The 14,331-nt window shown below is 42.8% G+C and overlaps 1 protein-coding gene across 2 annotated transcripts in view; it reads left to right on the top strand.

Moving 5' to 3' along the window:
- fat4 (FAT atypical cadherin 4) overlaps window positions 1-14,331 on the top strand; it is a 110,544-nt gene that overhangs the window by 47,614 nt on the left and 48,599 nt on the right. For both annotated transcript variants that reach the window (XM_079671913.1, XM_079671912.1), the window contains exon 2: window positions 7,495-7,626. In XM_079671913.1, the coding sequence (XP_079528039.1) occupies window positions 7,495-7,626 (132 nt within the window). The remainder of the gene's footprint in view (window positions 1-7,494; window positions 7,627-14,331) is intronic.

A 14,331-nucleotide genomic window follows, 5' to 3' on the forward strand; every position in this document is an offset into this window, starting at 1 on the left:
ACCTTTAATAGGCTATGGTAATTTCAGTGATGGCTTTGAATTGTTCTCCAGCTTCAAGGAAATCTTCAGCCGCCATTATCTCCACTCTGATCTTGCACAAGGTCTAATTCGACTTTCCATCTAACTCACTCAGGTAGCAAGGAGAGCGAGAGAGTTATGGATGTTTATAGTAAAGAAAAAACCCAGTTTGCACTACTCATGTCCGGATATGGCGCCATTTATAAACGGCAATCAATCACGATTTGTTTCCACTCTCCTGTGTGCGGAGATGTCAGAGAGCCCAGAATCTCTGTGAAACAAAAGCCTGGTCCTGATGACCTGGTGGGTCATGCGTTATTTTGGATAATATATCCCATCAGAAATGCTCAGAGGGAACCGCGCTTGGCAAGAATTCGCCGGGGGCTCGAAGAGGTTTTGCTGTGGACAAACAATCTCTTAACAGTTGGTGAAGTGGACCGCAGAGAGGACAGTGATCCCCTTTATTAAAACCACTTGTCCAGCATTGTCTGTCCTCTCTCTCCCCTTGTTGGTTACGTGAGGCCAAGGTGCTTTGTGATGGTTTGCAGGCCCTGCTGTTTTGTTTTTGTCTGACTCTATCTCTCTCTGTTTTTTTCTTTCCATGGGACTGCATCTGATTTTGGGGGGGGGGATATGATCGTATCCTTACTTCTCTCTCGCACAGTGCATTGAGGTTTGGCTGGCGTCCAGCTTTGTCTGCTTTTTCCCGGGCACATTCCCATCTCCGGCACGCTCAAATTCCTGTCTCCAGAGCGCATGCACTTTGCCGGGTCTGATGACTGCGGTTGGAAGATGAATTACTCTGCAGGCGTTTGTTTGACAGATGGAGCCGGTTGCAAATGTACACGTGTTAAAATAACCTTACTGCTGAGATCACTTTGACCTTTCCTTCATTTTTTTTGTTTCCTTTTGTTGTGTAAAGACAGAGCAGAGCTTGCATCGTCTTTGACCGGCTGAACCTATCAGTTCTTCAGCTCCCCATACATCTGGAACCAAGTGTCTATGATGTTATATCTAAACATTTGAAACAACCACAAGGAGAGGTAGAGAAGGAAGTTGGGATTAAGTTAAATAGCAAAAGTCTTTGTCTGCATGTCTTGAGAGTTGCAGGAAATTCCTTTTATTGAATGTGGCATTTTGTCACCCACTTTTTCTCTTACACAGACGTGTGTGAATCGAACCATACGGTTTTTCGATTAAGCAAGGCAAACGCAGTCATGGGTCTGGGCTTTTTCTAGACAGGCAGTAATCCATTTTCAAAGTTGAGAGGATGACAGATTTCTCAGTACAATACAGCACTTTTCCGCATAGTAGGATTTTCCGATGTGCAGGGATGTAGTCAGAAGCCGCTGGGAGTTTATTTCTTTGTTGAAGCGGTCCAAAGGGAATGAGTTTGGACGTCCTTTCTGATCTGCTAGGGAGCGGTTCTTCAAATGTCTCGCGGTTGGAAGAGATGAAACCTCTCCATCTGCGTCTAAGAAGGACTCCCCTGTTCCCTTCAGAGAAGCACAGCAGTGTGTTTTTCTGCTTCTGTTAGAATACTCTGCTACCAACCTTCAACTCGGTCAAGGTCCTCACGTTACACAAGACCCCAGCTGAGCATCGGACCAATGTAACCTTAGATGACCATCATGTCTTTGTAAACAAACAGCACATCATACCTCTGATTGGATTAGATTTGGTTGTATATTATTCATATGTAGTTTTAAAGGCTTTCAGTGTTGACTCTGTTTTATGGCATTGCAAAAATTCCTACGTGCCATTATGTTGTTTATACTGTGCCAAAGCCTGAGTAACTCCTTTTAACAGCACACGATTATGCCTTTGGCTTCATGGAAAGGTGTTATATTTGGAATAGGCTTCTGATCCCAGTTTCTTTTTTTGACACATTTGTTCCAACGGGCTCATGTGCTCATCGGTGAAAAATGGATGAAGTGGAATTGTTCAATCTCAGAGGCCGACTGTAACGAGAGCTGGAAGTCGGTGCTTCCCCCAACCCTTGACCCCAAGTCGTCAACAGCATCTAATGAGACATTTAATCATTTTTGAAATGATTGTTTCCTGCTATGGGCGCACCCTGCTCTCGTTTTTACGAACAGATGAGCTCAACATTTTACAGGCCAACTGTGCATCGGTTGCACTCAGAGTTCACATTTATTTCTGCTTTGGAAGAAATGTTTAGAGCTAATGATGTGAGTTTCAGCCTTTGCCCTCAGACTATAACTGTGTTCAATGGAGCAAGCAGGCACCGTATTACTCATCTGTAATGCAAACCATTCCTCTCTTCATTAATCCCACTTTCTACCGGTTATTAGAAATAAGTGATTGGGTAACTGACAGAATATGTGCACAGGCTACATGGGATTGTCCTCAAATAAAAGGTCTCTTGCTTCTGCTGCAACTTTTCTTCCATCTATCTGTCTGACTACGTCTGAGTTTTTGGCAGAACGTATGAAAAGTTTTATTGGGAAACATGAAAACCCGTGCTACTTCCACTTTTTAGATTTTGGGGAAACAATTTTTTTCTCAGGGACGCAGGTAATGCTTTTACCTTCAGTTGTAACCAGAACTGCTTCTGTTTCTAACTCCAGATATTAAAATGTTGTGGGATGAAAGAATCATTTTTGGTATATTCTGTTACTTTTGAGTTAAATGTCTCTTTGATGTCTGCTTTGCTTCCACAAGCAAGTCTTTCTAAAGATGGAGATGGCTAAATGTAGCATGTTAGTAATACAACGTGGGAAGGGTGCGGCAAGACTTTTTAAAGGTCAGTTTACCCAAATTACAAAAACATACTGGGTTTTTATAACCAGCCCTAGCCACACAGATACTTTTGGTGTCATCTGCCAATACTCCTGCTTCCACCCCCATTCAGTGGAGGTTAACGTGATTTCCTATGACCCTCACAGCAATACAAATGACTTTAAAGAAACTTAAAAGCAGCATATCTTTTCAGAATCGATGTTTTGGTTACCTTTTGGTCATAATCCTCTTCCTTAAAGGTGGGGTAGGTAAGTTTGAGAAACCGGCTCGAGATACACTTTTTGTTATATTCCATGGAATGCTCTTAACATCCCGATAGCAATGAATATCTGAAGTGCTTTGACAAAAAATCCATAAAGAAACGTCATCTGTGGAAGCCGTGGCGCTGTAAAACGCACGACCAATCATCTGAGCCGGCCCGGCTAAAGTAACTGGATGGCCTACCTGCCTGTCAGCCTTCCATCTGTGCACAAACTTATCTCGTGCCCTCATTGGTCATGTGTGCGTTCGTGTGTGTCGGAGGAGGGGCTCTGAAAGGAAGTGGCAGATTATTTCTGGTTGTGTATTTTCAAATTCTAGCGCACTCGAGCTGCTTTCTCCAAAATTACATACCCCACCTTTAACAGTTTTCAAATTGACTATTTCTTAGTGGGAAGTGAAGTCAGGGAAAAATCCCTTCAAACTGGGGCAATTTTACCAGAAGACAAGTTTCTGCTGATTTTTTCAAGTGTATGCTTTGAGCACAACACAAATAAAAAACATTCTACTCATTTATATTGGGGTCATAGCAGAAGCAGAAGATATCTCAAGACTTCGGAACATTACTACAAAATTGTGTGCATGGCTAAATACTACGAAAAAAAATATTTTCTAGTTATATGGCTGAAGTGAGTCTTTAAATTTGAATTATATGAGTGAAATGCCTACATGATTGCATCAGATATCTAAGTTATCCCACCTGTCAGTCCTGCGTTTATCATATATGCCCTGGGAATTTTGTGACAAGATGAATTATCGCTGCTGGGTTCGAGGTCCAGTCTCAAACTCATGGACAAATACCTTCCATCACTTAAGGTCTCATAATCGTCAGCGTTCAGGAACCACTTGACGCGTGAATCATTCATACCTGCCCATAAATAATAAAACCCTGGCAGCCAGTTAGCAGCACCTGCAACTTGAAACAGTAGTTCATGAAACACAATCTTTTACCTTGTAAACTAATGTGTTTCACCTGCCTCTGCCGGGGCATCTGGGTCGGCCACAGACAGGTAGAGCGAACAAAACCTCTCTTCCTTCTTCTCTCAGCCTCCCCCCCCCTGACCTTGCTTCCTCTTCCTCCACTGAATGTTTTTCACCAAAGCCCTTTGATATATTTGTGTCCCGTGGGAGCCTGGGTAATGCAAACTGGAATCGTGAGGCGTAATTATTTCTCAAAACTGCACTTCTACCCTAATTAGTTCTCTCCTCAGAAATGGGCCTTGCATTATTTACACATCAAGGGGCCACACAGGGCGGGAGATAAATATTCATTGTTTGTTGACTTTGCCCCGGTCCCTCGGCTCAAGTTGAGTCGCGAGCCGCTGTCACTGTGGCTTGTTTATGAGCCTCTTGCATCGTTGGTGCCCAGGACATAATCCGGTTTGTTCTTCTGTAATTATCTCCGCTCATGCAGACACTAACTCGGAGTCACTTTAATAAGTGGACAACATCCTCGTCCTGGCACCAGCAGAACAGACGAGTGTTCTGTGATGATTTGTTCTAATTGCGGCCATACGGAAACTTGCCCCTCTGCCGTCGGTGTCATAGCTGTACACAGCGAGGAGCATCTTTTATTCAGCCAGACTCTGACACCATTTCAGCTGCGTCTCCCTCAAGCTTTTTGTTCTGGGTCATCTTTAACGAACAGAGCTTTTCGGAAAAAAAGGGGTCTGTGGCAGCTGTTACGGATAGTTTCCTGCTACTGTTTGTGGCGACATGCAAAGTCTGCTTTTCCTGTCAATGGCCGGGTATGAATAGGCCGCTGTATCTGACCCCCCACCTTGGTGCTCGTACAGCCTTGAGGCCTATTGTCTGCTCTATAAATGCCCGCTGGGAAACTTTTGTTGCCTCCAAAAGCTGCACCCATTGTACACTTTTGATAACTGTTCTTTTCCCATTTCCTATCTCATCTCACTAACACGTAGCTTCATCTGTGCGGGTTTCAGTGGTTTGTGAAAGGGAGGTTGAAGCATCTTGTAATGCCGACACAAGAATTACCATAATCACTGTCAACATTAATGGAGATCCTATCGCTGGAGAATTTAAACACGGCTTTTCCATATTTATAGAGTCAATAAACAGAGAACGCGCAGCAAAATGTCTGTTATGATTCAAAAGTGAGCCATGTTTACTGGCTTTGAAATGCATATTTGGGTCAGAGGATGAGGTGGAGGGGACTGCAGTTTAAGTTATGGGATATGATTGGAAATGTAATATTGCCACTCTAGACAGAGAACATCTGAAACCGTAAATGTCTCACTCTCACTGTCTCCAGGGTTTCCACTTTCCGTCAGACATTTGCATAGCTGAGCTTGTGTTACTGATGAACTGTCCTCCTTTACTGTAGGTGGATGCTTGTGGTCGGTTTCTCTGAGTCCATTTGAGACCGTAAAAGTACATATATTTGATGTACAAATGATTGCACTTTGTTTAAAGCTAATGCTCTCCTAGTAAGAGGGGATAAAGCCAGTCACACTTCTCATAAAGACCTTGCGTTGCTGCATCGGGGCATTGTCCTGGTGAAATGGCCTTCCCCAATTTGGTCCCACAAGGCTGGAAACTCTCTATTGTCTAAACAAGTGATGCTGTAGTATTAACATTTCCTTCAATTGAACTATGGGTCCTACAATTATGAACAACAGAAAAGGCTTTCCAAATACTTTTGACCATGTAGTAAAAGCTTGTAGTATTTCCCTGAAGCTATGCTGGTGATGAACGGCTCTCCAAGTGTTGTGGAAAAACCGTTGGGGATCTTTGAGGTGGCTCACATGGTCTTTTTTGTAAAAATGAGGAAAAGTTAAATGTCACTTTGATTTACTGAAATGACATAATTCATATAAACAATGTATCTAATCATAGGTTTGACTCTGACCGCCCTTGCGTCTCTCTTACATTTAGGTTATCAGAACAAGTCTCACTATATGGCACAAAGTGTATCCACATGGGGGGTCTGTGGTCGACAGTAATGCGTGTTTATTTTTCCCTCTAAGACATGAAAGTGAAAATCCCTGAGCTGCAGTTAGTTTGCTCTCCTGTTACGCTTACTGTAGATCTCTACGGAAGGAGCCTCAAGTGAATTTGTAAATTGTAAATTCTCCATGAGCTCCAGTGGCGAGGGTAGATGAGTTCCATCATAGACCCGTCATGCATTTGTCTAGATATGTTAGTTTATGTTGGTTTATGTTTGCTTTGTATACGGAGCGGTACTAATGCTCCTTTTATACTACTGTACTACCGACAAACAAAATATCCTGTTTCTCAGCTTTTTTCTTTATTGCATTTATCTTAAACTAAATTAGTTTAGATATGTGTTTAAAAGGCAGCTTATAACCTCCAGTCACATGCATGCAATAGAGTTTGGACAGAGATAGCAGTGACTGCTAGGCTTATCTTTAAGATGGTCAGGTGTTTCTTTTACTCAATTTGTATTACATTTAGCTACTTCCTGATTTCGGTAGTTAAACAAACTCAATTACTCAGGAATTTGAGCATCGACACTGATTATTCAATTCTAAGAAAACAGGTAGGAAGAAGTGGATAAATTAGCTTCCTGACTAGCTAGCTCAGCCGATGTCCAGCATACTTGGAATTATACCGAGGCCGGCGTACTTCGTAATGAGAAATTTCGAGGCTGCACATGTGTAGACTCCGCGTTCTTAAAATCCCCACAATGCTTTGCGCACGGACCAATTTCCCCAAATCTGTGGCGGAAAATGTAAGGCGGGGCCTCTCATATGACACACACCTGCACACCTGTTAGCCTGTTCCACTCTTCGTTTTCCGAATGCCAGGAAGTGTTCTTGCCTCGGTTCTGAAGCATGTGCTACCAAGCAAGCGTACTCGACATTGAGAAACACCCAGAGGCTGCAATGACAAAATGAGCATTGTTAACTTTAGCAAAATTACTTTTACTTTTAGCTGCAGCCTTTATGGTTTAACAGACTCAATGACTAAGGTTTTTAAGGCAGCTACATTTATTTTTGTAATGACAGGAAACTGGAAAATAGGGTAATTAGCTTTGGCTAATCACTGCAGTTTAGTTTCTAACTCTCTTTTCTTGCAATTGCTATTTTGACTTTGACCAAAATGATACGGCAAAAAACGTAGACACATCAATACATCAATCAAACAATACATGTACTGTGTTATAGCTTTGAAATGCAGACTACTAGCCTATTGAATCCAAATAAATGAACTTAGGGAAAAGTAATGTTTCAGTCCCTTCAGTTTTTGACCCTTCAAGTCAATATACCACACTTCATTATTTCACAGCTTTCCCTCTCCAGCCTCTCTGGAGTCTGAGAATTATAACTTCTTGTGCAGCTTCTTCTTCATCATTTGAAATCCAAGATGGACACGTTTTTTGTTTTTCTTTGCAGCAATCTTAACAGCTGTAGCAGGCCGAGTTTGTAAGAGCTTTGACGGAAACTGTGGTTGTTTGTTCTTGCTCTGCAGGTGGAGATCACGCTCCAGGACGTCAATGACAACCCTCCTGTTTTCCCTAATGACATTCTCGATGTGACCATTGAGGAGAACGTTGGAGATGGCTTCAAGATAATGCAGCTAACAGCCACGGATGCAGACAAGGTAATGGCTCCCTCCGTTTCTTTTCTGTCTGACAGTGTTTTTTACTTTGCTGTGCCCGTTTTCCACTCCACTGCCTTCTGAATAGATATCCCGGGAGTGACTCAAATAGAAAATAAGCTCTACATTTTTTCCGACAGTGTCGAAACCGCTATAGCTTCGAATGGAATTTTACGGCCAACGCAGCTGTCAATAATGAAATGATGCTTGGTCAACATTTAATATCTTTACGTTGGACCACATTGATGCCGAAGGAGTTGTAGCTACTCAGGGCAGATTGAAACAACATTGAGAGCATTCTAGGGATAATGGGAATTTAGCGCATATGAACATTAGATTCAAAATTCAAGGCTTTATTGCCATGTGTGTGGCTTCAGTGTAGATATGGCAATGAAACACTTAAGTCACAGGCTCCTCCAGCAGTGCAACATGAATATATATAGGACATAACACAAATTAAACCAGTACAAATGGTGAAAGAGAATGACATTTACAAGCGGTACATTGTGGGTTTTTAATTAAGAGGTGTTTAGAAGTGCTAAGACAAACATATTGCGAAAAACACATACAGAGTAGGAGTGAAATAATAGTTGAATTCATGAATTAATTGATGGTGGGAAAATAATCAACAGTTTTGATAATCCATTAGAGCCTATTTGCCAAAGCAAACACACCTACTGTTTTTTGCCAATGGTCTTTGCAATTACAGACGTCGCCTTGGACTCTGGGAAATGTCAGGCATCACACTTTTCAGACTTAACAGTTCATAAATTATTCAGAAAACACTACTTTACTTTTCCTACCAACACCCAGTGACACAAAGTGGCCGAGACAGACAGGCTTACAGAGCAACACAAACAAAAAAACCTCTTCGAAAGCAATCTGTCGTCATGCATTTTTCTTTTATGGACTCACTCACACACACAGAATTGTCCTTTTCTGTCTCGTGTTGACGTTATCTGAGACACGTCGAGGCCACTGGTGTCACACAGCCCGAAGGAGAGCGGACAGCGATTGATTTTGCGTCCAGCCGCTCTGATATTCCCTCTGCGGCCTCCATAGTTCATATTACATCACCGGGATCACTCTCGATTAGTTAAAGGCTCCATCTTTAGCTGCGTTGGGCAGGATATGGACATTAAATCCAGCAGTGAGTCAAACGCGGGCCCAGTCGGCATCTCCGAGGTCTGCGGTGCCTCACCCAAGCCAAAGGACACAGTGGAAGAGAATGGAAAAAGTCAGGTCATCGAGGGGAGAGAGATTACAAAGAGTGAGAATGAACTCAAATGTGATGTTTAACCTATGAGGCAGCACGTCTTTTATTGCACAGCTGTTACCCTCACCCCCGTCTCTCAGCTCCGATTGTGAGAAAAGTTTTACAAAGTCTCACTTCTGGTCATTTTTCTTTTGTTGGAATACTATTTTGACCGTAAACCTAAGGACGTTATTTGATTATTTTCTTTTTTTAGCGCCAACTATTCACAGTTTCGATGTTAAAAGCGGATGCACTGTTGTTCCATTTTTCCTTAGTGTTAGCTTGAGCTGTGATCTGTAACTTAAAGGTGGGGTAGGTACGTTTGAGGAACCGGCTCGAGCTACACCTTTTGTTATATTCCATGGAATGCTCTTAACATCCTGATAGCAATGAATATCTGAAGTGCTTTGACAAAAAATCCATCACAAAAAGTTGTCTGTGGAAGCCGTGGCGCTGTAAAAAGCACGACCAATCATCTGTGCCGGCCCGGCTAAAGTAACTGGATGGCCTACCTGCCTGTCAGCCTTCCATCCCGTGCACAAACTTATCTCGTGCCCTCATTGGTCATGTGCGCGTTCGTGTGTGTTGGAGGAGGGGCTCTGTAAGGAAGTGGCAGATTTTCTCCGGTTGTGTATTTTCAAATTCTCCTAAATGACCTACCCCACCTTTAAGCTTTTTGTAATGTGTAGAGAAATAAGCATTTATTCCTTCAATCACACGCACGCATATCTTTTCAAATGATCAAGATCTTCAAGAGAATCCGCATTTTGCTTACAAGGCAGAGATTCAAATGAAAAAGACACTTGCAGAGGAGCCTTTTGCAGCCTACAGATTCTAGAGATGTTTACTCCAAACTCCAGATCTGCCATGAATAGGCTGCTAAATAGAAGCCTGTGCTTGATTCCAGCTCTCACTGGGAGCCAGATACGAGGCCAGCCAAGTCTTTGCCCACATCCTAACGCAGGAAACTTAAGTTGCGCTGACACTAAGCGCACAGAACGCACTGGAGCCCTCGTTGAGAAAGCCACATGTGTGAGCCTGTGCAGAGTAGCCAAGAGTGCAAGCTGTTGGCCAGCTGACGGCTGAATTCAGACATCATAATGATCCCTCCCAATTTAACAGTGCTACATGTGGGATTCATGTGTGAGGGTATTAAAATGCTGTTTCTTACGCATCCGTTTTTTTCCGCTATGCCCATTCCCACCCCGAAAAGAAGAAAGAGAGTTCAGTAGGGTTGAAAGAAAATCGATAAAATACGTTTGTCTGATGCAGCGAGGCCTCTCTGCAAATGTTTCTCACCTCGTTTGAGGAAAAAAATCTGCCTTTGGAAAGACTTTGTTGTTTTATTAGAATTCTGACCTAATGTGGAAAATATGTCACAGGTGAAAAAAAACCTTCTTCATAAAGAGAAGTGCAACAATGGTTGTTTTAGGAGTGGTCTCTGAAAGTCAGCTTATTCTCAAATGAACAGTAATGTGTTCCAGAGGCTTGCACAACCACTGCGAGTATATTTTTCGCAGTTTTTAACGCGTTGAAAACAGATTTGCGAAGCAGCAGTGCGTCCGGTCGGTCCATCTAACCCTTTTAAAGGCTTTCTATCTGAGCTCTCAGTGACAACACGTTGCTTGTTTTTCAGCTTGTCTGTATTATGATTGGCCTGACTTCTCGGTACTGTTGCATACAGGAAGCTCACTATCCCCGCCGGCGCTGTCTGCTTCGCACCTCTCACTTCTCACTGCTTGCTCCCAAAAACCACTCATCTGCTAAATGAGTTTCCTCCTGCTCCCGTCTGGTACGATGCTCCCTGGGACGCTGCTGCTGTTTAATTGGTCGGCCCCCCCTTCCCAAACAACCAAAGCTGTAAAGTAGTCAAACCCTTCAGTCAAGGTCAAGAGGGCAACCAGTGTGCAAGTGTATGCGTTTGAGAGATCTTAAAGGTCCCCTATCATACTGTTTTTCATCAATATATAGGTCTCAGATATATACAGAGCCTGTCTCTGATTGGCTGAAACACCAAGCAGATCATTGCAGCATTACCCATAATCCCTTCTGTTTCAGCCCTGTTTCAAAAGTGCTGATTCTCTGTCTGTTACTTAAGATGAAAATAAGGAGCCCCTCCCCACGCCCCTCTGAGAGAGATTTGGTTACAAAGAACTCAATGGTGCTCTAGGAGGAGATTCAGGTGATAAGGGGGGGGGGGGGGGTTACCTTGGTTGCTGATTGGCTAATGGTTACACAAGACAACACATCGTTATGACATCATAAAGTGGCCAACATCTGATCAGCTCATTTTCAGACAGGTTTTTATAGAAATGGATCAGGACAAAAAGAGAGAGAATCTTTGTTCCTGAAACTTTCAGAGTCTCTTTACACAGAGGGGACACATGTTGATGTAGAAGAGACATGAAGAAGAGGGGACACATGTTGATGTAGAAGAGACATGAAGAAGAGGGGACACATGTTGATGTAGAAGAGACATGAAGAAGAGGGGACACATGTTGATGTAGAAGAGACATGAAGAAGAGGGGACACATGTTGATGTAGAAGAGACATGAAGAAGAGGGGACACATGTTGATGTAGAAGAGACATGAAGAAGAGGGGACACATGTTGATGTAGAAGAGACATGAAGAAGAGGGGACACATGTTGATGTAGAAGAGACATGAAGAAGAGGGGACACATGGTGATGTAGAAGAGACATGAAGAAGAGGGGACACATGGTGATGTAGAAGAGACATGAAGAAGAGGGGACACATGTTGATGTAGGAGAGACATGAGGAAGTGGATTTTGCATAATAGGTGACCTTTAATGCATGTACAAGTGTGTGTGTTGGACTGTGGCCGAGCTGGACCTCCTGCTCTCCCTCCTCACTTTGCTCAGCCTTTGAACCCTATCAGAAAATTAATTGGCAAACTGCGGGTGTTGGTTTCCGGACTTCGGCCCAGGTGGCTGATGGGATTGCCAGATCTGGAGCTACTGATTGATGACAGCAGGATCTTTAGATGAGCGGTGCCTCGCAACGTCCTCCTCGTCCTTTTTTTTTTACTGGGCCTGGATGTCTGACCGGGTCTCTGGTAATGCAATGAGAGGCCGGGGCAAGGAGACGGAGGTTTTATCCGTCGTAAAAACAAGCCTCGGGAAAGAGATAAGAGCCAGCATGAACTGAGCCTTTCGATATTGACTTCTACTAAAGTTTTTGACGAGCGAACTCTGTGTCTAGACATGTTGGCGCATGAACATTTAAAGTATGCAACAGGTCTGTTGAACATGGAGGAGGAAAAAAGGTAGCTTTGTGACAGACAGAATTTAACTTGATTCCGGTCTGTTACATCATCAAATCAAGTCTAATAATGAAAAATATCTAACTTGTTTGTCACCTTTTATCTAGCAGCATGTAGAACGTTCAATGATTGTTAACGCAATCAAAAGTTATATGAACCGGCAATTCCGGTTTTCCTTCAATAAGACAACATTTCTGACAACAAGTACTGCTTTGGTATATTTGGGGTCATATTTGTAGCTCAGTCCAGGGACTTGACTTGGGAACCAAAGGGGTCGCCAGTTCAAGTCCCAGTCAGACTAAATACAGACTGAGGGTGTTTCTCAATGTCGAGGACGCTTGCTTGGTAGCACATGTCTTCCGAGTCACTTGCTTCAGAAGCGAGGCAAGAATCCTTCCTCGGAAAACAAAGAATTGTGGAACAGGCTAACAGGTGTGCATCATATGCGAGGCCCCGCCTTAAATGGAGCGCGATTTCCGCCAAAGACTTGGAAATTGGTCCGTGCGCAAAGCATTGTCGGGATTTTAAGACCGCGGATTCTACACGAATCAAAATTTCTCGCTACGAAGTACGCCGGACTCGTTAGAATTCCAAGTATGCTGGACATTGGAACAGTCCTTCGGCGGCACTCGATGACGTAGTATGCTTCAAATAGTGGCTCTGGAGCAGCCTTCCTCGACATTGAGAAACACCCTGAGTTCACCTTCTGGGCACTACCAAGCATTGGTTCGTGTGTGTATTCTGACCTATGTGTGTATACAATAAATACACCGAGTGAAATATTGAATCTCCCCTCAAGGATTGATAAAAGTACATCTTCCTTTCTTTCTATAATAATCCAGATGTCTACAGTGTACATCATAAAAATAAGCTGACAGATTTAATTGAAACACTTTACACGAGGAGGCGCTAGCATCAGAAGTGCAAAGAGGCTAATTAGTGACTAGCAGCGCAACGACAGGGACTTTAATACAGCATGACAAACTGGAATTTCATGCTAATATGCTAAAAATAGTGTCTTTCCATAGAAAATTGTGCAATTGTTAACGAGAGGTTGATTGTGTAAATTGCATGGTGAGTGTTACCACTGCATGCCTTAGAGCTAGAGATTAAATTGAGTGACAGCTAATGTTGCCATCCAACATTGCTGCATGCATGTAGTTAATGTAAAATATAGCTTGTTATATGACCACCATTGTCTACGAGGCAGTAAATGTGCCGATGTAGATAAAGCATTAGCTTAATGCAGCGCCTCCCCATATAAGCTTCCCATTGTCCTGGCAGGATCAAAAAGCATCACACAAACACCAGGCATGGCTGAAAGGGTCTCTTTTAGCTTAGCCAGCTGTAACCAGAGCGCCATCGCACTGAATAGCAGTAGCTTTTTGATGTTGCCTTTTCTTTTTGGCTGAAGACACAGAGTGAGACAGTTGTCTGATCTCTTATTGTCCCTGGCACAAATATAAATGTCAAGCGCTGTCGTCAGATTCATTCAGTTGTCATATCCCATTCAGTCCCGCTCTCCTATTCCAAAGCCTCTCGCTATAGCCATCACATGTGTCACGGCGCTTGTAGTTGTCTGAGGGAACAGGGGATCTATTAGTTGCATTTATAGAGGAACACTATAGCTCACAGAAGTTCAAAGACTCACCAGAACGTCGCCATTCAACCGCCGCTTTTATTTCTCTGGCTGGTGCGACCCGACCTCTTTTTGATTTGGAGGAAGCATGTTATTACAGATTATGTGCTTCAAGTAAAAGCACAGTGGCTGCTCTGCTAACATCTCCATTATATCAAGAATGTGCTGCCTCATTGACTGCCAGAAGTCATATTTTATGAAAGCAAGTGAAGTTATCTTCCAATTTACTGACACACTTTGCAGGTCTCATTTGAAAAAGAGATCGTTGATCTCGATGGGATTTTCACCTGGTTGAATAAAGGTTTAAAAAAAATTAAATAGAAAAACACTCTCAGCCTCTGTCCCGTGCAAATACAATGTGTTTAAGAATACTGTGAAATCCAATATATATCTTTCTATATATGACCTTCTTTCAAAAATACATTGACACAAGTATTTTCAATTTTTATGTGGAAACAGAGTTTTTTTTCAATTGTATGTGTTCATAATTGAAATGGACTCTTTTCTGTATAACAATATACAGAAAATAGTA

The sequence above is a fragment of the Notothenia rossii genome (assembly GCF_949606895.1).
Source record: "Notothenia rossii genome assembly, chromosome: 3".
Taxonomy (NCBI): domain Eukaryota; kingdom Metazoa; phylum Chordata; class Actinopteri; order Perciformes; family Nototheniidae; genus Notothenia; species Notothenia rossii.